Raw genomic sequence first — 27,066 nt, 5'->3', positions numbered from 1 at the left:
GCATTACTCTTCAAATGTGGTGGATAGCAAGGTAAGTTTCAGGTTTGAAATTGCCGTTGTTTCTTCCACAGGTGAGTCAGCTCTACTAGAGGCTCCTTGGAACGACGCCACACGGACTGACTTTGTACCGAGTGTTACTGCTTCTGTCTCAAAATGCAAAGACAGATCCCTTCAAGCAGTTCTCGTAACGCTTTTTTGCGGGACCGTTTGAAGACAGGGTGACTGCCTTATAATGTGGCTGGAATTCAGAACAACCAGGACGTGTTTTCTCCTCCTATCCCTCCGTTTCGTAGCAGCGCCCCTTCCCGGGCTCGCCGGACCACCTGCGCGCCCCTCGCGCGGCTGCCCCGTCTGCACTGGCGACTTGTTCCCGCACCGCCCCGTTGCGGGGGGTCCGTGCCCCTGCCTAACGGCGGCACCTTTCAGCTTTTTCTTTCAGAAACGCCGCTTGGTGCCGGTGGGTGCCTGTGCCGCCCCGCGGCCGAGACCCTGCCGGCGCTCGGCGGGCTCGGCCCGGCGCCCCCCGGAAGTGAGGTGGCGACGGGGGGCGGGGCGCGGGCCGGAAGCGAGCGGGGCGGGGCTGCGGGGCGGCTAGGAGCCGGTGGTGGAGCCCGCGGAGGGGCGCCCTGCAGGTCCGTCTGGCGGCTGGGGGGAGCCGGGGCGGCCACGGGCGCGCCGCCGCCGGGCGCGAGGGGTGGGTGCCCGTCGCCCGCCGGCCCGGGCCGGGGCAGCGTGTGCGGCGGGCGCGCTGCGCTAGCCGGAGCGGCGGCCGGGGGCGCGCCGCAGGCCGGGCGCCGGCGTTAGGGGCCGCGGGGAGGCGGCTGGGCCGGCGGCTTGGGGGCGGCCGGGGCCGCTGTTCGCGCGAGCCCTGTGCCACACGCCCGCGGGCTGGGGCGGCGCCCCTGGCCGCTCTCCTGGCCGGAGCGGGGCCGCGGCCGGTGAGGCTGCACCGGGCCCGGGGGGCTGGTGACACCGAGAGGGGCCTGCCCCACGGCGCGGGGGCCTGCCCGTCCTCGCCGCTCGCCATGGCCGGGGGGGGCGCGCGGCCCGGGCGGCGGCGGGGCTGAGGGCGAGCCGAGGGCTCGGGCGCTGCCCAGAGAGGCGGTGGCGGCTGCTCGTCGCTGGCTGAGGAGGCGAAGCGCGGGCTGAGCGGGCGGTGTCTGCTGGGTGGCGGCGGGGCGCTCTGTGAAGTAGAGAGAACGTAAGAGTTTACTTGAGTGTTACTTCCACCTGCTAGGCTAAATGCAAACGCCGGAAAACTACAGTTGTAGCTACTGTTCTTACTAAGGAAAGTCAAAGGAAGTAAGGGAGAGCTTTTTTAGACAGGCTATTTTAACGTTAGCTTCGTTAGAAAAATGTTTTGGCGAGTTCCTTTTCAGGTAAAAGAAGCAAACATTTAATTTGTGTCTGTTTAACACACAGTTCGTTCCTATATTTTGTTCATTTGCCGTTATATTTCAAACTCGGCAGTGTTCATCTATTGAATAACAGAAAATGAACTTGTCTGGGAGGGTGCCCTGAATTTATTTTCTGAGCTCTTGAGCTTTCAAAAGGAATTGTTCTAACAAACCGTACGTTTTGAGGCCTGTTAGACACTGTCATTCAGGCTTCAGTGCAGCTCTTCTGTCAGTTACTCCTCCCTGTCTTCGGTTTCTCTCTGCTCTCCAGTAGCTGCTTGTTGTTTGATGACTTTGTGGAGGTTTTCTTTATCAATCTTTAAATACGATTTTACGGGTTAGTGTTTTGTTTAGGGTTCCTCCCCCAGTCATTTAATTAAAATTCTGATATGTTGCTACACGAAAAATCTCATCTCAGATGAGAAAAAAGGTGAGTATGCTCCACATTTGGATAAAAATACTCAACTTTTTCCTCTGTCATGACCCTGTAATTGAGAATTTTTACCAGTAGCAGTCTTAAAATAACATTGTTTATATTCTGTAGCCCAACTGAAGAATTAGAGCAAAAACTTTTAAAGTAAAAGCAACATAATGACCGTTTTGTCCTTTAATCTTACATTTTGTTATATTTTAAGTTAATGTGCTTTATTTTTAATTACAAATGTGGAAGAGAGCCATTGTAGTGCATACTATGTTGTCTTTTTTTTTCCCCAAAATTTTGCGTGCTTCCACTAGGCTTGCTGAATTGATGTTGCTTGCGAATGGCTTTTTAGTGTAAGCTATATCCCTGATTAAGTTAGTAAGCATTATGTACTAGTCTTGTAAGATATGCATTTATTTATGAGTAGAGAAACAGCTTCTGCATCTTAGTATTTATGAAAGTGGGCTTAACTCCTTCTTTAAGTAAGATGCAGTCTTGCAGCACTTGAGGCTTGCTGCTGCCAAAAGTGAGAGGCCATGGTTTGTGATGTCGTCCTTTGTGGGAGCTTTTTGAGATCCCTCCATACACTGGTTGAGTATATGAAAACAGCAGGAAAATACTCGTTGTTTTTTTTTTCCTGGATTTGTTTTCTTCCATTTTAGTGGGTAAAATCTGCAAAGAGGACTGATGAGTGCTGGAGTTGGCACAAAGTAGGAGCAGGAACCACTTGGGATGGAAGTCGGGGCTGGCGCTCCACCCTTCTTGGTGCAGTGGTTTATTCACTTCCTTATGGTTTGTGTAACCAAGCCAGTAATTTATGGAAGCCTATTCATTGTTTCTTAAAATTATTATTTTTTTAAAACTTTATGTATTTACATCACCCTTCTTCCTCTTTCCTATGTATTGCTTTATCCTCCTCTGTTACGGAGCACATGGTTTAATCGTGTTTGCATAGGAAAATGTTAGCCTGTGACTTTCTCGTGGAAGAATGTGTAAAGCTGTTACAAGCATACAGCACGTTTATTCACATTTAGCTGATATATAAACCCTAACACTAGTTCTTGAGGCTCAGCTGAAATACTGTTTTGTGTAGCTCTAGGTCCCTTTTAGGGCATTACAGTATTAAAGATATATCCAGATGCTAAATGATCAAGTGTTACTCAGTCATCCTTGCTTGAAGATTCCCCGTGAGCTTATCAGCAATTCAGAACCAAGCAACTTGAAGCAAGTGTACTCTGCTGAGATAAAAACAAATTGCGCTCTAAGCAAGCATGCAGTGCTTCTCATTGCACAAGAAGGAATGGAGAATTGTTTTGATTTAATTGTTTCTGGCTTCTGTAGCTGATGAACTAATTTGATAATGCCTTGATGCTCTTATTTTTATGCTGGGAAATCGCTATTATGATCTCTTAGTCACAGATACAGTTCAGCATTACATTATAGATAGAAAATGGTTGGTTTTGGTCTGTGTGAACTTAAAAAATTGGGGTAGGGAGGGGATGGAGAACCTGGTCATGTAAGAACAAAGGCTTTTTACACATCTTTTTCCTTTCAGCATCTCAAGAAGAAAGATCCATTTTGTGTAGAAATAAGTGATTTCCAGAGGACAGCCTCAATGACAGAACTGTCTGCGCATTTACCCCAGTTTCAGCATGGGCAGCTGACAGAAAACTTCCCTGATAACCACCTCAGCAACACTGTACGTAACAAACAATTTTACAGCATGGTAGCAGTTAAATCAGGATGAATAATGAATGTAGATGAAAATACAGTTCGGAACTCTATTTAGAAATTTGTTTGTGAGGGTTAATTTTTTTCTATCTGGACTGTTGTGGTGATATGCAGAGCAGAAAGAAATATTCTAAACTCATTTTTATATAGAAATAAGATTTCCCCTAGTTTAAAGTGCTGTTGGAGTGACAAAGCCCTTCAGAAAAATAAGAAAATGGGGTGGGACCCTCCAATGTCAAACATTGGCCTTTAGAGGATTTGGTGACTTCTCTTGATCTAGCCTGGCAGTGGTCTGCTTGATCCACAGGTTTCTTGGTCACAGTGTTAATTTTAGGCTAGGTAGAGCCAGAAGCCTCAGTTTTGTTGTTGCTACTGCTGGTGGGCTGTATCTGTGCAGGAGGGGCAGCACTGTGTTGTCATACTTGTGAATAATTGTCAAGGTGCTGTCAGGTTGGGTGGTATTTTTTTGGGGGGTGGGGTGGGGCAGAATTCAAACCATAGAAGTTTTATATGATGGCTTTGAAAGACCTAAGTGCATACTTGTGGCTAAAACTGTACTAATTGTACTGCACATATTTTGGTAAAACCAAGTTTAGATTATCTGCTTGGGTGTGGTGCTCAGGCTCCTGGATTTGTCATGCTCAGTTCTTTGTTCCTGCTCTGCTATAGCTCTTGAATATCAGGTTTCCTTGTAACATGGAAATGCTCCTGTGAGGCTGGGCCACTTGTAGCCATGTTTATGGCAGCGATTCAAGAGAATATTTTATTCACTGCTCTGTTTTATACAATCCAGCAGTTTTAAGTAGAATTTTGAAAAATCCTTGTCTTTATCTCAGATCAGCATCCTGCTATATCAGTAAAAATATAAAAAGTTTGAAAATTTATTTTTAAATTAAGGTGGTCAATCTGACTTAAGACCCTACTGATTATAGAAACTGGTAATAAAAATAGAAAAGTGGAAACTTTTGTACTGCATCCTTTGTGCATTTACTTCAGAGGGAATTAAAAGGGTTTCTTTTACTCTTGGACAGGTAAGAGATTTAACTTTTGTTGAACGCTTTTGCCAGGTTAAAAAGGCAGAGCTCAGCAGTAAGCTGTGTGCTCACCATCCTTACAGATAACTTGCTGATGCTCCTGCCCAGCGATGGTATGAATGGATGGTTGTATTTTCTTCTCACTAACAGACTATATTGATGAGTAACTACTACTTTTGCTTTTTCTTTCCATGTGTAAGTGTAACTTTACGTGTAGTTTCAATACTTAGTTGTAATGGTTTTTCTCCCCTACACACATCCACACAAAAATCCTTTCCTGCTTAAGTATATCTTGCTTCTGTGGCCAACAGTATGTGAAATCACAAAGCATTATAATTTGTCATCTCTTCTTCCAGTCACACGCCAAGAGCTCAGCTCAGTCTTCAATATCTGTCACTGTATAATGACCTTTAAACATAAAGGGTGTATGTGAGAGCTAATAAAGTCTGTGCCCACTGTCAGACAAGGCAGTTTATTCCTGATATATTAATACGGGTTTAATAAATAAAAACTTCTTATCAAATATGTTGGGTTTTCATTTCTTGGTTCAGGGGCATTGCTCTGGGTTTGCTATTAACTGTTTTCCTGATAGGAAAAAAACCAACCCCTATCATTTGTTTTGATATTGTTTATTCATCTGAGAGTGGGTGCGTAACTTACATTTGCTTACGGTGTTACAACAGGTGTTACTGACTTTTTAGCTTCAGAATTTTCACTTTTAACTATGTCTGAGGAAAGTGAAGAGTCTGTTCCTTTGCTTCCACTTCAGCAAGAGTCCATGGCCTCTGCTCTGTTTAATACTCATCAGGTAGGATATGAGTGCACTTTGTTCTTTTAAGCAGTGGGGCACATGTGTGTCACATTGAGCTACACTTTAGTAGCCTGAAAGGACGATTTTTTTCTGGTTATAACAACAAATGAGAGAATAACTCATTCTGATCTGGTTTTAATGTGCTGTGTTTTAGTATGTAAAGGCATTTTGTGGTTGTGTCTGTGTTCCTAACTGATGAAGGGAATAAAATGGCACAGTTGTCTAATTCCTTCAGTTTTTTCTTTGTTTGATTTTCCAGTGTTTTGTAGTGGTGTGCTAGTTAGTCAGGCTTTCCTTTGGCTGTTTTTGTGTTTGCTTTGCAAAGCTGTAGCTTTTTGGTTTACTTTTTATATTTCTGTGCCTAAGATAGGGTAAATGGTCTGTCATGCAGGTTTGCTATTACAAGAGAGAAAGAGCAGTTATTCCCCAATATGTGCAAATATTCTGTGAATATGTGTTCTAAAATTGTGCAGAAACCTAAATACTAGGTCTACTTTACTTGTGAAGCGTTCCAAGGCTCTGATCATCTCCAATGTAGTGTTACTTATGATCATCTTAGGCAGTTTATTTAGAAAGGTAAGCATGTTGTTGTCCTGTTGTAGACTGAGAGAAATGGAGTCAAAGTATATTTGAGCCATATTCTGTACAGAAAGAGGTTCGGTTGCAGCCAGCATTTCAGAATGATTCAATGTGATCTCTGTTTGCATTCTCCCATATTCATGTTTCTGTCTTTCAATAATTATATGTGAGCGCTTTATGCAAAATGCCAAATGATTTGTAATGAATCTTCCATTTTTTAAGAAATAATATTGAATTTAAATTTTTTTCAGGACATACTTTAAGTTGTCAGGACATACTAAATTCAAATTAAGGTTAAAACCTTAATTCTAAATATCTGGTTGCCTGCTAGTTTTAGTTGTTTGATTAAGACAATTTTAGATTATTTTTTTCTCCCCTTATGTTCAGATTTCTTTTTGAAAAATAAATCAAATTTTCTCAGAGTGCAGTTCCTGATATCCTGCTTGAGCTTGCTCCTAAGGATACCACAAAAAAGGAATAAATAGGCAAAGCATTAAGTGTATGTTGTTACTTTGTAATATTTTGTAAAAGCAAGTTTTTCATGAGTTGGGGAAGTTGTAAAGCTTCAACCAAGGTTTTAGCAGTGTCAGTGTTTGCAGTTCGAAGTCCAGGATCTTGTACTCCTTAATCACTCAAGTGCTTTTGAAAACCCCGCTATGAGTTCCTGAGTGTATACTTAACATCTTTTCTGAGGGTGGGGCTGGGAAAATTCTGTGTAAAGAATCTCCAAAATTACTGTTGATTTATCAAAAAACTGCAGTGTGTTAATGAGATACAGGTCAGCAGTTATGTTTGGAAATGCTGTTAACAACAGGTAATGAGACTTCAGCACTGCGTGTTTAAGGAAAAAAATTACATGCACAAGAGTACTTAAGCAGAATTTCATTAGGTTATTTTCAATGTCCTATCTTATGTCTAGAGTAATTTTACTAAAACTGAGTAATATTTTAAACATATTGCAAAAGGCACTTTCCTTCAGTTTATTGTACATTTTAATCTAAAAATGCTTTAGCACACTTACTCAAACAGAACTGTTTGTAAATGAGATAAACCTGAAGAAATGGGATAAATCTTCTGAGGAATCAAAAAGGCTTTGTGTTACTTCTCTGTTAAACCTCTTGAGTGGAGGGAATGGGAACAGAACAGCATTGACTTTGGACACAGTAATACAGTAAAAAAAGTAGTCTGTATAAACTGTTGCATTTTAGGCCTTGTTTAGAGTGACTTGTAGACATAAAATGGTTTTGTTTCTCTGTAGTCCAGAACAAGTAAAATGTAGCTCACTCTCCTGTTGTTTTCTCTGTGTGTGCACACAACATAGAAAAGGCTGAATGCCCCCTGCTGACGGGGCTTCTTGGAGAGAGGGCAAAAGGAGTAGTGACACCAGGAGTAGTGCAGGCCTGACCAGTTACTTGTAAGTGCTGTTCCCAGGTTTTGCTTTTGCTTTTGCTTGTGGTTGGTTAATCTTAATTCCCATTGAAAGTTTACTTCTGTCCTTGTGTTTAAATTAAACCTTTGATGTTTTGTGTAGCGGTATCAGGAAGGCTAGGAGGCTTTTCATATTTGTTGACAAGAGTGGTGGAATTTCTTCCATGTCAGTGAAAAGATGTGGCAGGGGTATCCTTGGGAAAGGAGGAAAAGAATCTGCACACTTAGCTCATCAAGCTAAAACTTTGGGATCAAATCTCAGTATAAAGACTGAGAATTACCTGAGTTTTATCACTATTTCTGTGTGCTTCTCACTAAAAAAGTGGGAACACAATACCTCACAAAACTCCATTTTAATATACAATAATTATGTACTGTGATGGGAGTAACATAGTAAAGGAAATACAATTTTTCTTGGGATTTTCGTGGAGTTAGGATCATAAATGTCTGTTTGGCATTATTTCTAGGAACAGCTATAACTCATTGTCTAGCTATGAGTAATCTACTGTCATGCACCCTTGTATTGGACCAAGGGAAAAAGCCGTCTGTCTTTATTCAGCTTTTTAAATTCTGTTTAAAGGAAAGGCAGCATAGGCAGTTAGATGTAACCAGCCTACTCTCAGTTGCTGCTGTTTTTAATATAAATGCTTCTAACATAACCCTGCATTCCCAATCTTCTGATAACTACATGATGCAATTAATTACTACTGTTTAAGTCCTTGCTGTGGCAAGTGTTCTTGACAGTAAATATTACCTTACACATTTACCCCTCAAGATCATCTTTAGCTAAGTGTACAAGGATATTATTGTGGATAATTGCTGAGGAAACTATTTTTTATGTATTACAGAATGACAACAGCGAAAGACGTCGCCATGATAATAGTGAGCGCAGAAGAAATGACAATCCCGAGTCTGAGACCAACGGGCAGCCACAAAACAACGTTCAGCAAGTGGTGGAACAAGATGAAGAAGAAGATGAAGAGCTGACACTGAAATATGGAGCAAAACATGTGATTATGTTGTTTGTACCTGTCACACTTTGCATGGTGGTCGTTGTTGCAACCATCAAGTCTGTCAGCTTTTATACACGCAAGGATGGACAGCTGTATGTATTAATTTTTTCCCCTATCTTTTCAATGGCCTTACTTAGATAATTTTCTTTAATTTCCATTTCTTCAGGAGTCTAATTCTAGCAGTGAACTCCCTCTTGCCTCCCCTCCACCAGCTCAAAGGTGGTTTTGTTTTATTCCTCCCAGAAACCAGAATCTATATTTGTGGTACTGTTGGCATTTGTTGTCTGTCTGGTGACCAGTTGGGATAATATCTCAGTGGTTACTACTTGATTCAAATCCTAGTCCTCATTTTAATTCTTTGTCTTGCCCTGTGGTATTTATAAAATAAACTCAATCCTGAGCCACAGCCATTTCAGTTGTAATCTACTAGAATACAAAGATTTTGGAAAAGGGAAAAAACCTACTCATTTAAATGAAGTAACATACATGCCAAGTTCTGGTTTGCCTATGCTGTTTGGTAAAGAAATAAAAATGCAGGAAGAAGATAGCTCTATGAGGTTCACTTCTGTTGCAGTTTCAAACTTTCCTGGCAGATTTCCTGCATAGACTTCCCCCCCCACCCCCACCCCCCCTAAAATATTAATGTTTCTGAAAAACAGCTATCTCAGTGAAAGCTGGTTTGAGAGAAAGGAGGCAAAGGAAGAACACTGGGCCTGTCAGGACTTGCAGCAGATCAGTCTAAATGTTCCACTGTGAAAACGTTTAGACAAAATTATTCACAATGTGTTTGGCTTTGAAATGTTTGTATGATATAAGCATGTCATAAAATGTTTCAATAAAACACAAAATTCTTTTTCACTGTCAAAGTTGTTGATCAAACAATTATTTTTCTCGAAATTTTATTTACGGTGTTTTCTTCCCCCTTCCTCCCTCTTCTCCTTAATGAAATGGGTTTTTTCCTCAAGTTTTTGGTTGTTTTTTTTTTTGAAAGGTTGTTTCTTTGAGAAAAAGAGAGTTGAGCCCATACATTGTTTTGTTGAAAACACTGCGGAACCTTTCGCTGTGATTCCACTAGATGGTGTGCTTATAAAGGTCTAGTGGTGGTAATAGTCTCATGATCAATAGCATGTGTGTAATTGTGTCAGACAGTTCTGGTTTTTGTTTGTTTTACAAAGTAGAAAATAGCAGTGATCTGAGAATGTAGGAAAGGCAAGTCTTCTAAAGAATTTTTTTTACTAATTAAAGTTTACCTAGTACAATACTATGCTGCCTTTCAAATTTTGCCTAAGTAGAAAATAGCTGTTGCTTTTACAGCTCTGAATTGAAAGATTACTGCAATTTCATTTGATATTGGCCTCATATCGGCAACATCTGTGCATTCAGTGGCATTTCAGTTGATTCTTTGTTGTTGTAGCATCTACACTCCTTTCACAGAAGAGACAGAGACAGTAGGACAGAGAGCCCTGAATTCAATTCTCAACGCAGCTATCATGATCAGCGTTATCATTGTCATGACCATACTCCTGGTTGTGCTTTACAAATACAGGTGCTACAAGGTGAGTATAAATATAATTGACTTGAGTGATTGTGCTAGTTTTATTTATTAGTACAGATTCTCAAGAATGGAACAAAATGAAGGGTTATGAAGGATGATTGAGAAAAAAATAGCAGAATTGGTGATTCAGTTCACTGTTCCAGCATTGTGGCTTCCCTTCCTTTGACAGTGGGGAGGCAAAGGCCTAGTGCTAACACTGCTGGCTGTTTTGTCAATTAGAATTAGGGTGACATTGCTTCCTGTTGCTGTGAAGTGTCCATGTACTGAAATCTTCCTGTGGTCAAGAACTACAAAGGACAGACCTGGTCCTACAATTTGAAATCTGTTCAGGACTTCAGGGACTTTTCCAGGGCTCCCCTGTCCCCACCCTCCCTCCAGTATAGAAGTCTCCCAACAGTGTGACGTGTATATGGCTGTACACGCCAGGCAATATCCTTACAACGAGCACAAAGACTCTAAGGTTCTTCTCTAAAAGACTTCAATTGTATAATGATTTAATCTAGCCAAGTCCAGGTTTAGCATAAATAATTGCAATGTCACCTGCCTGGGAGGAATTTTTCATTGAAATTCCTGGTTGTCTTTTGGTCTTAATGAACCATTAGGCTCGGCCTAATAGAAGTTCCCAGTGTGCAGCCGGAACCTTGAATCTGTTTCATAGTTGTAAAACAGGCAGTGGTATCCATGCACTGGTCCAAAGCTTTGCTCCGCTTTATTTTGTTTTCAAGAGGGAAAAATGGTTTTGGACTTACGGCTGTGGGTGAAACCCCTTTACAAATTATCTGTGGAGCAACCGAGGAAATGATTTTTGCCTGAATCTGCATACAGCTTGGAATAGTGTTTTTTAAAGTATGGACCTTCTCTTTTATCTCAGTGTGGTGTTAAATCTGAACTGACAAACTTCTGAAATTGGCAATTCTGTTCATTATAATGAAGTCAAATAACTGGTGTACTTCAGCTACGTTCCTTGGCAGCCAATTGGTTTTCTTCAGATGCTGAAGGCATTGACTAGTTTTTACTAAGCTTTTCACATTTCTGGCTTCCTTCTTGACCTTACAAAGCATGGCATGTTCTTTAGTACAAAAATAATTGTACTAAAAAATGAGAATGATTAGACAACAGAAATTCACTGTAATGATATTTTTGTCCTAATTAAAATAAATAACTTATTTTTAGAATCGCTAAGAGTATTTCTATGCTGTTATACCAGAATGCTGTACAATGTAGTTACCTGTTCATTGCTTTCTATTTTACATGCAGTTCTATGTGTAGATTACTGGGAATGGAACTTACAATTAAAGAATGTTAGGCCTCCAGCTAGTAGTGGTAATTTTCATATCTTCACAAGACTTGTCTGAAAACTCCTTTGAAGAAAGGAAATACTGTTTCAACTTTACTGCTGTTAGTTTCCTTTGTTTCTCCTGTATGTGATGAGTTAAGCATGGTCCTCCTTTTACCTCTTCAATCTAACCAGAAACAGTATCTTCAAAGGTGATTATATCTGACTAGCTTTTCTTTTTAATGTATTTTATTACTCTCTACTTGCTTCATGGTTTTAGCCTGCCTAACCAAAGCTGGCTGCTGTAGCTCATTTTAATTATCTGAATTCTGCAGTCATTAGTTTTTATTCAAGTTGTAGCAGGCAAAGCCAACTCTGTACCAGCAGTCGATTAGTGTTGAAGCTGTTGTCAAATGAAGAATGAAAATTCTTTAATTAGAAGGCAACAAATCTGTCATGGTATCCTGCTAGGAAAACACTGGCCAAAACTTATGTGCTTTGGAAAATATGAAAGAGAGGCAAGTGATGTGGAAAATTATATAGCAAATGAGGTACATACTGAGAATTGAAAAAATATTAATAATCTGTGTGTCAAATGCCAACTTAGGTCAACTCTTGAAACTACCTCCCTTAGGACTGTTGACAGTAGTTATGTAAAGTGTGTGTAAACATTTACTGAACTGTGACCTTGGCGTTTGAAATTGTTAGCATTTTACTCTTCACTAGAATGAAACATTAGAATTCACATTACTTTCTGAAGTGGTAAGAAAGTTTAAGAGGTTATATGACAAATACAACTACAGATAGAAGTCATGTTATTAAAAGAAATGACACAGCTTGCTTTGCCATTTTCTTAAAATGGTTTCAACTAGTTTTACAGAGAAGTAAAATTACTCTTGCTAAGTCACTCCTTAGATATATAGGTAGCTTTAAAAGTTGTTTGAAATTTAGATTCTGTTTCGGGTACCTGTCAGTTTTCAGCTTTAGTATGTTTTTTTCCCCCCACTTGCTATGAGTAGCGACAGTTTGACCAACTGGGATACTTTGGTAGTTTTCCTGCAGCATCTTCACAGGCACCATGCTTATTGCATGTGGGAAATTCTTAAGTCTTTTTGAGAATACACTAGCAAATATGGAAAGCCGATCTGTTAGATTAACAAGTTAAATGACAAGTTTTATTAGGTTTTTAGGTCAAATTTGAACCTGTTTTGAAAGACAGACATTATGAAGGAGGAGAATAAATGTTTCAAAAAATTGGTGAGAGTTTTAAAACTGCTGATGAAAAATTTAGTGTTAGACTAAATATACTAAATTACTGACTGTAATAGCTAGATTCTCAATTTGCTGGCAAATCCTGGTTGCCTCATGTAAATGTGATTCCTTTAGTCTGTGCATATGGGCTTTACTTGTATATTAAATTTCAAAATAATTTTAAAACTGTAATGTCAGATGCATTCCGCTACACATCTTTCAGAAGAAGAGAAATGGATAACACAATTTCTAAAAGGTTTCTGAACATGTTGATCTGGTGTACGTATATAGCTAATTTAACTAGTTAATTTTCCACTCAGCTTGTCTACTCGAAGCAGGATTTTTTTTATGCAGTTTGAATGTCTACATTATTGCTTCTGACTGGTTATCTACTTGCAATATTCGGTCTGGTTTTCTATATAAGATTCTGTGCTGGGAATTTGACAAATATGTATTTCATTCTTAGAGACTACCAAAGTTACAGGCGTCTTCAATCTTAAATTTTAATTTTGCACAGTAATATACAAGAGTGGTACGCACTTTTGTCAGTATAAAGTCTGAGCACCTGTCATTTCCAAGTTTAAGTCTATGCATGTCCCACTGAGTATAACCCTGAACTGTTGCTTGTTAAATTGTTGGGCATGTATATCTGCTCTGGTATCAAAATTAGGGATTATGTCTATAGATGGTTGATAGACAATATAGAAGTTTTATATAGTCTTTCATCAAGGACACGCTAATTCTGAGTTTTAGCAGATAAGCACTGAAGGTATTTCTGTATTCCATCATTCTATAACTATTCTGAAAATGGTTTGGAATTGGAGCAGGCTTTTTAATTGCGTAGAAATGAATCATGTTTTCTGTCTGTGTTAATGCTGGATGCTTGTGGCTGTGTTGTAGTGCCACTGTTACCAGAATGGTCTAAAAATAGACAAACAGTAGCTTTCATTGTATAGAACCTTTACTGAAAGACCACAAATCACTTAAAATTCATAAGTGTAAATTGAAATACAGTAACGTGTGTAGACTAGTTATGAATTTAGCAACAACCAAAGAGATATCTGAATATAATTTTCTTGCTTTAATCAAAAAGGAAAATAACCTTAAAGGCATTAAGTGGATACTAACTTTAAAGTAACAAAAAAAATAATCTGTATTGATATCTTCTTTTCTAGGTGATCCATGGCTGGCTTATAATTTCTTCTCTTTTGCTGCTTTTCTTTTTCTCATTCATCTACCTGGGGTAAGTGAACCAAAGCATTAATATGCTGTTTTTCATGTATCACTTTGTGTATGTATTTATTTTAGAGCTAGCCTTTGAATCTTAAGAGGAATAATAGCGAGTAAGCTATTGCAACGAAGCTTTTTAGTTTTTTATAGGCTTGTAGAGTACACATAAAATATATTTATGGGTTTATAGTGTATCTGATATTGTACAGAAGTTAATGCATCACTAGAACAAGCTATTTTCTACAGGGTAGTTTATTCTGCTAATATATCTTCTGGTAACTTTCATAGCCGTATGACTCAAGGGCAGTTGTTTATGTCATGGCTTTGGTGGTGTTCTCTATATGCAAAGATGGCTTGCATGGGAGTGGCAGAAAGGAATCAGCTGAGAAGAATCTACTTTCTCACCAAAATAAATTCAGTGGTTTTCTTTTCAGATTTGGAAACAGGCTTTTATCCATATATCAAGAAAAGGTATACATAATACTCAGTATTGTCTAAGGCAGGGGTCCTCAAACTTTTTAAGCAGGGGGCCAGTGTGCAGATGAAGTGGCAGGCAGCCATCTGCGGCTGCTTGGTTCCCCCCCCGCAACCCCTGGCAGGGGAGGGGCGGGGGGGTGTCTGTAAATACCAGGGGCCGGGTTGAGGACCCTGGGGGGCCGTATCCGGCCTGCGGGCCGTAGTTTCAGGACCCCTGGTCTAAGAGCAACCTGATCAGGGTTTGTAACTGGAGTTATGCCATGAAAGTACTATACTGTATATTTTTGTACCACTTAAGGTTCTTCAAAGAAGTGTATCTATTTCATTTGGTCTCCAGGGGGAGAAAATAGTGTTCCCTCAGTCACTAATTTTGGCAAAAGTGATCTGTGGTGCCTTTTTTGGTCAGTATTGTCTCTAACCTTAATAGTGACTTTTGAAATACAAGGCAACGTGTGCTGCACAACTGCAAAACAGGCTACATGGAGATGGGTTGTTGGGCTCAATTCGTTTGGGTTGGAGTTGGCAGTCTTCCATGAGCATGTGTAGGTAGAGGGAATGAAGGCTTTCCTGACACTCTGCTTTCCTTCATCTGTCCCTGCTGCCTCACAGCAGTGCTGGCTTCCTTTAGCAGGGGTCCAATGAGAAGAAGGTTTGTAACCAATTATACATTGTGTATATTAGAAGGAAATATACCAATTATACATTGTGTATATAATAGAAGGAAGTAGAATGCTAATGAAAATTTTCAGGAAAGTGGAAAAGTTGGTGTGAATCAAACAATGGTAAAATTATCTCCTTTGTGAAGAATAGTGAAGTACTAATTGGGGATGGAATTTTACATTTGTGCCAATACATTGAATGTGAAAATAAAATAAAAAATTATATATATATATATATATGTATACTGAAGCCTTCATCTGTAACTTGTTTCCATTGTTTTAAGCAAATTCAGCCCATATTCTTTTTTTTTCTTTTTTTTTTTTAGTGAGGTTTTTAAGACATACAACGTTGCCATGGACTACATTACAGTGGCACTCATGATCTGGAACTTTGGTGTTGTGGGAATGATTTGTATTCATTGGAAGGGTCCACTTCGGCTCCAGCAGGCATATCTCATTATGATAAGTGCTCTCATGGCCTTGGTGTTCATCAAGTACCTTCCGGAATGGACTGCATGGCTTATCCTGGCTGTCATTTCAGTGTATGGTAAGGTCTGCAGCAAGGCATGGTGACAGGTATTATAGTGTGAATTTCTTCTATTCCCTGACTTTTCTGTTTGTCTGACTAGACGTCAAAAGAATAAAAAGTGTGTGTGTGTAGGGGTATCATCCAAAGTAGTACCTAAGGTGATTACAGACTTCAGAAATAAGATCATGATTTAAACCAAGATTGGCCTCCTGCAGTTGAGGGCCTTGTGTGACTGTGACGCCTATCTTCCTTCAAGTTTTCTGGACTTCATAGATTCTTTGGGGAGGAGAACTGAAGTTATTCAAGACAGTAGGAGATAAGAGACTTTTTTGTTGTTTTGATCTCTTCTATGAAAGTGGAGAGCTTCTGGCTTTTCATTTTCCCCAGGAATCCTTGGAAATTATTGTATGTTCAGAATTTAGGAGTTTGTCATTTGGGTACAGTCCTGTGTAGGTATAGATCTGGTCAACCTGCAAATTGCTCAGATTTGTGGACATCGCAACACCACCCTGATCCATGCCTAATAATATAATGGGAAGGGAGCAAAAAAAGGATAAGAGGCAGTTTTCATTGCTCAAAGTCATTTTACATTTAGAAGGATATAGTTGTGAGATTTATTTCCTTAATTTCTTTTTTTTAATAAAAAGAAAATTAATTTGAATTATTGCATATTACACTTTTTCAGAATGATGAGATGCCTAGATGTAGTTTTTCCATAAAGCTTTAGAGGGCACTGCACACTTTTGGCAAAAGAATCACTCTATAACCCTTAATACTGATTTAGTTCCCAGGCAAGACTAAAATCCAGTTACTCAAACATAATTAAAACGTTACAGTCAAGTGTATCCGTGAAGATGTGCTCATAACTTGAATTTTTTTTGAAGCATGTCAGTGTAATGTTTGTATACTCTGAATGTCACTGATAATGATAAAGAGTGAGAATCTGTCCAGTTGTAGAAGTTCGGGGGTTAATAAGATCTGATTAGTTCTGGTAGGTCGGTGTACTACTTAGGTGTCCTTTTCCTTCAGAGGGAGGAAAAATGTCCCTCGTGTATGCTCATAGATTGTAAGGCACGTGAAGAAAACTTTCCCATCCCCTCTCCCATTTCCACCCTTGGTGTGACTGGAACAAACCCAAGTATTCCAAGCATTCAGCCTTCATTCAGTGATTGCAAAACAAAGTTACTTTTCCAGTCATATTCCAGGACCATAACATGGTTGTTTTGAGTAAAGGGGAAGTAAGCTTCAAAGCCTGTGACCCCACACTAAGAATTCTTTGAGTGGGAGCAGCAATGGTGCTAGGGCAGTTAGCTCAGGTGCAGAAGGTCTGCTCTGTGCAACATACGGCTCCTGACAAGCAAGTTGTTTCTTTTGGTGTCAGATTTTCTTTCAAATTAATTTAAAGGCATACAGTGGGTGGACAACTGCAAAATGTAGTAGCAGGGTTAATATGTAAACGTTAGAGCTTTTTGTCCAAATATGCAAGACAAGGGAAAAGTAGTGGAGGTTGGTTGTGGAGTTGCAAATTTTATTAACAAACCATCAACATTCAGGTAAGAACACAAATGGAGCATCTGACAGTTCAGTTTTTCTTAATGTTGTGCTTTGATCTGTATAAGTAACTTGTACAGTCATCATATTTTGTAAATGATTGCTTTTCAGTTAACTTTTACTTATTCATCCAGTTTCATATATTGGTCATACGCAAGAATTGAGGGAAGCAACAAAAAGCTGCTGTTCTTTTCTTATGCTAAATATGCTTTGAACACCTCTCAAATCTATGCAAACACAGCATTTTTCTGCAGTGCTTAATAAACCTGTTTTTCCTCTTCATGTGCACGTTCACTTTTTTCTTCTTTAAGTGGGAATAAATTGGCAGTCATGCATACTTCGTAGAAGTTATGTAAGCCTCACCTGTTATCTTAAGATTTGTTTTAGCATTAAACTTGGGTTAAGAAAAGCTTTGATAATAGAAAGCAAGCTTGGGTATTTCCAAGATGTTAGTTGAATAGTATCTGTCATGAATTATTTGCTTTCAACTTGCAAATCAACATACACAAATACATTTGCAGTTGCATAATACCTTAGGTGAGGCACATCACGTTTTTGAAATTTGTATACATGTTACAGTAATGTGTGAAATAGGTTGCGTAACTGAGGGTATTAAAAAGTATTCCTGTAGGATACTGACTTACGGACAACAGCTCGCTCAGAAGTCTATGTTCAGGGTAACATTTTGTCTTAACCAGTCTCTGCAAGTGTTACAGGAAAAAAAATTATCTGCAGTGATGTAAGATCTGTTTGCTCTTCCTTTCAGATTTGGTTGCGGTCCTGTGTCCTAAAGGTCCTCTTCGTATGCTAGTTGAAACGGCTCAAGAGAGAAATGAAACTCTCTTCCCAGCACTTATTTACTCATGTAAGTACATTTTATGAAATACTTTAAACTTACAGTCACACACTCAGCTGAAGTGTTTTTTCATTTTTCTGTGTTTTAACATAATGCTTGTCAGCTGGAATTCTTAGTCTGCTCACTTGGGCTTCAGTTTTCATTTTGCTGTTGACTCAAAAATGTGGAACATCTTCTGTCTAAGATCTTTTGAGATAAAACCCAGCATGTTTTGTTACAAAGTATGAACAGGACAAATGGTAATATACCTTCTTTTGGCTGAAGAAGTATACCATTAGGCTGTGAATTAAGCCTGTTCAAAGGCTTGTTTCCAGAAAATATTTATCAACTATCAGTGCTTAAATAGCTTAAATGTGTGTTAGTGGAAGGAAAGGGAGAAATTGCCAGGAAGACTCACTTATAGAACTATTTTCTCCAGGGCTCGTCTCTTTTGATATGTTGTTTCTCCCTGTAGTTGTGAAAAATAACCTAATGAATGGAAATTGCTGTTATGACCTGTGTATCAATTAGTACATAATTCCAGTTTCTGAAGTTCCATGTTGCTAGTTGTAATCATATGGGTAATCAGTGCAATAGGTTATTCGTAAGCAGTTATGCTACTGGTGCTCAAGAAAGGCCTGTATTTGGAAGCAGGAAGTGTGCTGTAGGCTGGATGCTTTTACAGTGGAGAAAGGGGAGGGGTTTCTTCTGTCACCTGCTGTGTTTTACTGATACTGCTTATAGTTGCCTGTTTTGTGGGAGGAGAAGTTAAAGCTGAGAAACCACAAACTTGGTTTAAAATACACCATTGTAAGTGTGACAACAGTTCTTTACCTCCAGATTAGAGAGGTTTTTTGTGACTGTGGAGGCAGAGAACAATTCATTTTGATGCAGATACTACCTCTGAATTGAAGTACCTCAGTACCAGCCTTAATAGACCTTTTTATGTGCAGATAGCATAATGATTAGTGGAAAAAAGTAAAGAAATAATTGAATCAGATTTTCAGAGTCATCCTTGTATAGAAGCAATTTCTCTGTCAACTGCCATTGCCGGTTTTTTCAGCTTCTAGTAGGGATAAAACTTTTATTCACCAAATTCTGTAAATGTGTGTTGTAGCTGGTACTGGCTGCATTCCAGATACTACTGTGCTTTAATGACAAGCCTGTTGGGAAAGATAGTTGTATCAAATAACTTATTTAAAAAAAAAAAAAAAGAACGGATTGATGCCAACACTATCTCAGAATTGCACACATCTAAAGGTATGATTAGCTATGCGATTTCTGTTTGGTTTTGTTTTTGAATAGCAACAATGATATGGCTAGTGAACATGGCTGAGGAAGACCCAGAAGCCCAACGGAAAGCTTCCAAAAGCTCCGCTTATGATAAACAAGGTGAGTTTTTCTTTGACAGGCCTTTATAGCTGTTATTTTTTTAGAGGATGTGTTTATAGATACTTGGGTTTTAGCTTTTTAAGTGTCCTGGTTCCTGTAGAAGAGCGAAAGCATGGAGGCCTTATTAGGAATGATGAGTCTGTCAAGACTTCAAAAATTGCTTGCTTACTGTGGAGTCAATGGTCTTGCATTCATTTTTCTGGGATCCAGGATGTTGGTGGTGAAATGACTGTCAATAGATAACTACTGACTGAGCTCAATTGCTTGTCAAATATCAGCATGATATAGTATAATGTTAATGGTATAATTTATCATCAACATATATATATGTGAACATATATATACATATGTAATGTTGGTGATTTATATCACTCATATTTGTATTAAACAGAAATGTCTCTGGCCCTCTTGGCTATGCAGCTAGTGTTTAAAAACATAGGGTTTGTTTGTTTAACTGTATTATTCAAGCAGAGCACAGTTTCAGATTTTAACATGCTTAAAAGGGTGTATGTATATGTAATGTTTGGTAAAGCTTTCTATTTTACTGGAAAATTAGACTGCCATTGTTGACTAAAGAAGCGAATGAAATACTAGATGAGAGTTTATTCCTTAAACTGTGATCTTTAATTTCTGCCACAAAACTTCCACTGTTCAAAGTCCTCCAGAATACTGCCACTTGAGTGCAACATGTAGATGCTGTGACTGCAGAGTGCACCTTGACTCCTGCTTGTTTAAATAAGTATTAAAAACCTAAGTGAGAATGTGTTGTAATAGTGTGTGCTAATGTTAGATGTTGCTAAGTATTATGGAATACCTCTTTTTTTTTCCTCACTCTTCTATGATCTGACATGTGGGGAGATTGTCATGTTTTCGAAGGCACGTTTTTGAAGGAGGTCTTAAATGCTTTTCTTCTTTTGAGCTCCAGCAAACCAGACTCAGAATGAAGATGCTGAAGCAGATGATGGTGGCTTTAGTCAGGAATGGCAACAGCAAAGGGATAATAGAATAGGACCCATTGAATCAACGCCTGAATCACGTGCTGCTGTTCAGGCTCTACCTAGTAACTCTCAAACAAGTGAAGACCCTGAAGAACGTGAGTATGGAGTACTGTGTCTGAAAGACTTAGTAAATCTGAAGCTAGATAGTCTGGTCATCCTAACTGCACAGATACAGTATGCCGTGAGCTAATAGCAATCTGAAGAGCTGCTCTTGCTCATGATCGATACTGACATGCCTCATCAAAATAGGTGGAGTTACTTTTTGGTCACTTTTGGTTTTGCCGCAGGAGTGAGTAACATTGGCCAAATTCCCTTCAGTTTGATATACAGACTCAAAGCTTCAATAGCACAAGCTGCTTTCAGACCATTATCCAGTCAGTTGCATTCGCTTTTGGCTTTTAGGCCCTATAAGTGCAGTCATTGTCGTTTTTTGCCTTAAGATTAAACTACTGTAATCCATTCTGTAGAAAGCAATGTTTAAAACCTAATTGGAGACTGAAATGAATGCAGAATGCCATGGGTTTGCTTGTTTTTCTCCAGCATCTTGCTGAAGTACAGTATCATTGGAGAGCGTATGACATCAATACTCAGATACCTGTTTTAACAGACTCGCGATTTCCAGTTGGAGTTTAAGCTGCTATTAATTAGATTTGCAAAGCTCTAAATAAATTAAGGTCTGCCTGTCTAATAAACTGCTCTCCCCATGTGATGCTTCCATATTGAGCCGGTGCAACTGCTTCCTCTGATTCTCAGGTGTTCCTCTGTTAAAGCAGAAGTCTCTGTATTTTTAAGGAACAATTTTAGAATTTACTTTGTCCTGAAAATTCCAAATCCAGAGTTTGTTGCAAATCCATTTTCATTTCTACAGCTTAGGAAAATAACATTAAGGTGCAAAAATGTTAGGAATTGGGCTATTTTAGTTAGTTAACTGGTCAACTAAAACTCTTGTCTGGCCAGACTAAATAATTTTTTCCCTTCTGTATTCCTGAAGTGAACAGTAATGACAGATGTGCAGTGATCCAGTCGGACTTGTCAGCCAGTGTTAGCTTACTAGAAGTTTGGAGTGGCTTAGTGGAAATTTGGAGAGTGTACTTGTGCGGAAGGAGTTATCGGGCAGTTGCCTTTGCTTATTGTTCTGTCATGCTGAAAGCAAGCATCCAAGTTTTGTTTCAGCAGTTAAGGGTGGTTCAGTGCTCAAGAGACCTATGTTCTAGACCATAGATTGGGAGGTCTGCTGAAAAAGGCTTTTTCCCCTCCCCTTTTTTCCCCTTCTCAGTGATCAACCAGGTATACACCTCTGTTTTGACGCTCCGAGTTCCTCTTAAAACTCTGAAGTGAGTTTGGGGCTGGACTGTAATCAGATGACAAAGTAAACAGTAGGACAAATGAAAACAGCTGGTGACCTGATCTTGGCCTCTGACAATATCTCAGACTAAAAGCTCAGAAAGTGAACTGGTGTTCTGGAAATCTCATTATTTTGTTTGCAGAAATAATCGAATTTTGTGCTCCCAGAGTTGTTGCTAAGGTAGTAATTACTATTTAAAAGAATAAGATTTACTCATGTGCTTTCCTAAACCTCACATTTTGGGCTAAGTATGTTGGGATTTTGGCTCTGTGATACGCTTTTTAGAACTACCTTAGTAAGAATTCTGTTGGAAAATTGGAAGAGCAGTGGAATATTTTGCTGGGTATAGGTTCTAACTGATAAATAAAACATAATCTGCAAGGGACTTGACTTGTTTTCCCCCTCCGCTGGCCAGTTTAATGGCATTATACTTCAGTATTCTGTTGAATATGACATGGCAACCAACAGTGGACACCTCCCAACAAATATAATGACAAAAATCTGAGTTTTATATATTGCATGCGTATGTACAGGAGACTAGGAATATAGAAAAATTCTAATTATAGGATGAATTGAGTGGTGTAATGTTCCTAAGCCATCTTGTTTCACAAGAGTTTATCACTTGATTCAGGAACAGTACTATTTTATTTTTTTTTAAATAATGTTCTTATTAGCAAGTCTTGTTGATACTTAACATAAATCTGTATTGTTTTCTAACAATTACTGGTAGATAATGTTAGTAGACTGCCTGATACTTAATGCTGCCATGTATTCACTTTTGCAGGAGGAGTAAAGCTAGGTTTAGGAGACTTCATTTTCTACAGTGTCCTTGTTGGCAAAGCCTCTGCAACAGCAAGTGGGGACTGGAATACAACTTTAGCATGTTTTGTAGCCATATTAATTGTGAGTATAATGTAATATTATAATAAGGACAGTTTCTGTTTTTCATCAGGGACAAAGTCATAACTGCTACACTTTTTTCCTTTGGAATTTGTTTTATTTGGTGGCCAGACTGAAAACTGGTGAGAGCTTTAGCTGGGGTCTTCATTGGCTGTATAGTTTTAAGCCTTTAGTTTAGGAAGGCATGAACTGTATCTTGTATTTCTGTGGGATTATTGATTTTGTATATAATCTTTTGCTTGTCAGAGTTCCTTAATTTCTCCTTATGTTTTTTGGTTTTTTTTCTTTTTCTTCCCCTCAGGGTCTGTGCCTTACACTTCTGCTTCTTGCCATCTTTAAGAAGGCCTTACCAGCTCTTCCAATCTCCATAACGTTTGGGCTAGTTTTTTACTTTGCTACAGATAACTTGGTGCAACCTTTTATGGACCAGCTAGCATTCCATCAGTTTTATATCTAGCACACTTGATGCTGGTATGAATATTTGTAGCAAATCTGGGAGGAGGAAAGATGTTTTTCCCTCAGTTCTCAACTGAGACTGAAGTTTAATACTCAAGATTCCAAGCCTGAATGATTGCAACTTCCTCCGATGATGGTTGGTTGTTTTTTTCCTGAGACAACTGCTGCGCTGGGCACCGTATGAATTTTCCTGTGTGAAAGTGGCTTCTTTCCTGATGGCGCGTCTAAACCAGGTGCTATTATATCAGAGGTAATCTGATATACATATCTCTGGTAAGGACCACCTGTGAAAATTGCTAATGCTTCCACCAGCAATGTGATCTCTTACCACAGGCTGATTATTTTCACAGCACTAAGGGTGCTCGGGACTTCCTTGATGCTAACAGAGGAAGCTGACAAATCACATGGAACTTGTCCCTGTAACCGCTTGAAGAGAGAGAACCCAAGTCAGACTTCTTCAGCAGTGGTTTTTTTGATAGTGGAGTCCTGACTCTGCTCTGTGTAATGAGAAAGGACTTTGTAGCAATTCGACAAAGGGAGAAAGTACTGTCACTCTAAGAGTGTTCCACCACTTTGTAGACTCTGTGCCTGAGTGTGCTTGGTTTAGTAAATTTAAAAGCTTTTTTTTCCCCCCCACACTGGAACTAGAACCTCTTCTCCGTTTTAATACTTTGTATCCTCAAGCATGGAGTGCATCTTCTGTACACCTGCTCCAGTTTATGTAGCTACTTGGACTGAATTATTTGGCATTAGTGGATCATAAGGTTCTAATTTGGATCTTAGATTCTGAAAGGTTAATAAACTACATTAAAAAGCAATTTCAGATTTCACAAACTCTTTGTGCTCTTGCAAATCATTTTGCTAGAACACCATTTCAAACTCTGTGTTTGAGAGTAGTCACTAACAGCATGGACTGCGTTGCTGGTGTGTGTTCCTTCTATTGAAATAAATAGACATTTGCAGCAATCCCAGATGGAATTTAGCTTGTCAGATCTAGAAGCCAAAGTGCTACTGGTAGCACTTCCGATGCATCACTGAAATTTTTCATCTTGAAAAATCTGGTTTACAGTTCTGTTGACCTGAAGTATTGGTCACTTGACCATCTAACACCTCAGGTTGGGCAGGGTTATTTTATTTTTTTTTCTGTATGTGTCCGGTGTCTTTGCTGGTAAGGATGCTTAAGTGAGATATTACTTAATGTTACCAAGGAGCAAAATTGGTGGTCCTCTTCACTTAAATTACCTCCCCCATGAGGAACTGAAGACTGGAGAAATGAAAGATAACTCAAAATCACTGAAGAGATGGGATTTTTAACTTCTTACAGGAGAAAGAATCAATTCAAACCTTAAAACTGCTACACTCAGTTTTCTTCTTCATTTGAAAGAACTCATTTATGAATAATTACTTGGAAATGAGACTTGTGTGAGATGAAGTTGTTTTTGCCTTAGGCTCTTACTCTGTACAAATAATATTTTTTTTGAGGGAAGCAGAGGGAGTGGATACTATTGACGGGCATTCCATTTTACTTGCATCTTGATACTGGAGTCCTTGCCAAGTAGAACAACTGTCAAAATCCTGACACAAGCTCCTTTCACCTTTTTTTCTGGGGCTTTGTTTTGGTGCCTATAGATTCAGAGGACTGAGACATCACAGATGCTCACCAACCATCAGCCCAAATAAAGGAAGAAAGGCTGTGATGTATGCATCTGTTTTAAAACCAAGAAAGGCTCACATTGATTGTCCTTAGAAACATCTGTCTCTCTTCCAGTATGACTTGCTAACTGTAGTGTTAGCGTTTACATTTTCATAAAATATATTGTCTTATCTTCTCTAAAGTACTTTTATTCATCTCATTCATGTGCTGATTTGTGATGGATAGCATTAATAAACTAACCATACCAAAATTGCTTACACTGACTTTTCAAGTCAAACTTGCTCATGTTTTCTAGCTTAAATCACAGTTCCCTATTTTGCTGCAATGAAGCCTGACTTAAAACAGATTAGTTGGTTGGGTTTTTTTACAAGACTTTGAGTTGGTTTTATACTATTGTAACTTGTTCCTTTCATGAGCATTGTATCTAAGAAAATTTCCTTATGTGTTTTATTGGGTATTGTAACTATTGTTTCATTATATAGAAAAGGTTTGCTAAGAGTCGGCATCACTAGCATGTGTTTGCTCATCTGACTCTCAGTTAAGAGTTGTTACTCAAATGCAGCAGTCATCTTTATTGTTGGGGTTTTTGGCTCAAATATGCACCATGGGAGCAGTAGCTCCGCTAAGAGTTGCTTTAGTATCTTATAGAAATGCACAAAAACCTTTCCACAAACTTGAATGGGTGTTGGATGTACAATGCAAGGAAGAGCTCAGAATCTTCGAACACTAAATTGCTGGTCTTCCGCTCCCCAGAGCTGCTTCTGCTATCCTGAAGTTTTAATTTCTGAGCTAGTGTGGAGTTACGGTGGTGGAGACTATGAAATGTATAATCACAGAAACTAATTTTATGTATTTGAATCTCAAAATAAATTCAGAAGGGAAATTGCTTTTCAAGCCCAGGCCAATATATATTAAATTACACTGCTTATTACCAAGTCTTACCTACACCTTCAAAAACCAGATGAGGTTTTATAATTTCCCTTCGTATGCCAAGTCATGGTAGCTTATGTTCCAAATGAGATCTTGCAACTAAAGATCGTCTCAGTACTTGGGTCCATATGGTTCAGTTGAAAATAGTTTTTGTTTGCATTTGGGTTGTTGCTACATAAGTGTGAAGGTTGCGTCACTTTTCTCTCCTTTGTCTTGAAACACTGATCTAATTTGAGATCATGAACCATTTCATCTTGGTTAGCTTGGTATAACTGAAAGACTTCTGATATGTAGTCTGTATTTTTGAGAGATTTCATTATTATTAAATTAGTATGTTAATGACAACACGTTAGACTGTAGCTCAGAAAGAACTGTTGTGTAACCCTAGTACTAGATTCATCTCTTTTGGGCCCAGACAGACTCACTGGTCATTGTTGTGTGGCTGTTTCAGTATTCATACTTTGAAACTGTGTTTCGTGATAGCTTTCTCTTCCCTTTCAACTTACATCAATGATCAGTCTCCTTCTTTGGCTAAGCTTCAAATGAATAAGAAAATACAATGCCAAGTCAGAGATTTGCCTAAAAACCAGCCACTTTCATTTCTCTCTTTTTTTTCTTGTTGAGGGATTTAATCCAGAGCAAAGAGGAGAGATTCCTGGAAGCCGGTCTTATAGCAGAGGGGTATGATGCTGTCATATCAATGTATGGCTATTTGAGTGGCACTCAAATTCAGACATCATCTTTGTGAGGTGAGTCTTGAAGGTGTACATGTGATACTGCAACATGTTCAGTATTGTTCTGACTGGGTAGATGATGACTTCGAGCCAAATAATCAAGGGCTGTGCTCCATTAAAAATGGCTGATATCAATGTACAAAGCAGACCCTGACTATTTCAGGCTTAGGAGACTGGTGCTTCTTGGATATATAGATATCTTTCTTACCTATAGAACTGCAGATTTACTCTGGCCCTGTAGATGCCAACTGTTCTGCCACTAGTGCAGTCAAGAATTAAATATGCAGGAGTACATTTTGGCTGGATGGTACTGTATGACAAAACTTCTCAAAATGCTTTATTAAAAAAAACCAACAACGAAACATTTGGCAATGATGCTGTTGAAATGAGTCTAATAGACTGTGGAACGTGTCTGCACTGTGATTGCATCTCAGTGGTAACTTGCTCATTGGGAATGCTGAAACATGAACTAGAATGGAATCTTTTACATCAAAGCATTTGCTGTTTCCTTTTTTACAAACACTGGTTTGTACATAACCTGAATTGAATGTGAATGTTTTTTAAATACCTTTCCAGTTCTTGATAAGATACCTTTTTGATAATTATTGCAAACTTTCCTGTATTTGTCTAATTATTAAAATAAAAATTGCATGGATCCTGATTTACCTTGCTTTTACTATATTATTTTAAAGCCATCACTTAAAGCTGTTGGAGGCCTAAACACTGTAGCTATTTTTGTTCAACATTTGATGAGTAAGATTGCTGTCTTAAGACATGTAAAGTAGCTGCTTTATTTCCCAGCAGCGGAGTGCCTGGCTGATTTCTGTAAAGCACTTTCCTCTAACGGCTACTTTTTGTAGCTACTTCATTTAAACAGTGG

At 39.0% G+C, this 27,066-nt stretch overlaps 1 protein-coding gene across 9 annotated transcripts; it reads left to right on the top strand.

Annotated features, from left to right (window-relative positions):
• The first annotated feature begins 564 nt into the window (after nt 1–564).
• On the top strand, nt 565–26,847 carry PSEN1 (presenilin 1). Of its 9 annotated transcripts, none has more exons than XM_040600762.1 (12): nt 565–632; nt 3,374–3,517; nt 5,353–5,391; nt 8,250–8,506; nt 9,829–9,970; nt 13,672–13,739; nt 15,189–15,409; nt 17,709–17,807; nt 19,083–19,169; nt 20,089–20,262; nt 22,297–22,415; nt 22,714–26,847. In XM_040600762.1, exons 2-12 carry the CDS (start codon nt 3,434–3,436, stop codon nt 22,867–22,869), a joined length of 1,446 nt encoding a protein of 481 aa, XP_040456696.1. In that variant the 5' UTR covers nt 565–632; nt 3,374–3,433; the 3' UTR covers nt 22,870–26,847. The 9 variants fall into 9 exon arrangements, with proteins under 9 accessions (XP_040456696.1, XP_040456699.1, XP_040456697.1 ...); XM_040600763.1 differs by lacking the exon at nt 565–632 and adding an exon at nt 1,101–1,201; XM_040600760.1 differs by lacking the exon at nt 565–632 and adding an exon at nt 1,806–1,827.
• Nucleotides 26,848–27,066: the final 219 nt, after the last annotated feature.

The sequence above is a fragment of the Falco naumanni genome, chromosome 7 (genome assembly GCF_017639655.2).
Source record: "Falco naumanni isolate bFalNau1 chromosome 7, bFalNau1.pat, whole genome shotgun sequence".
Lineage (NCBI taxonomy): Eukaryota > Metazoa > Chordata > Aves > Falconiformes > Falconidae > Falco > Falco naumanni.
Note: the sequence above shows the minus strand (reverse complement) of the source record. Positions and strands in the feature narration are given on the sequence as shown.

Bases quoted from the DNA above. Each gene is read 5' to 3' on its own strand.
- PSEN1 (XM_040600758.1), top strand. From the start codon at position 2,551: ATGGAAGTCGGGGCTGGCGCTCCACCCTTCTTG. The intron at 5,392-8,249 runs GTAGGATATGAG...TATGTATTACAG, and splicing joins CTCTGTTTAATACTCATCAG to AATGACAACAGCGAAAGACG. The intron at 9,971-13,671 runs GTGAGTATAAAT...CTTCTTTTCTAG, and splicing joins ACAAATACAGGTGCTACAAG to GTGATCCATGGCTGGCTTAT.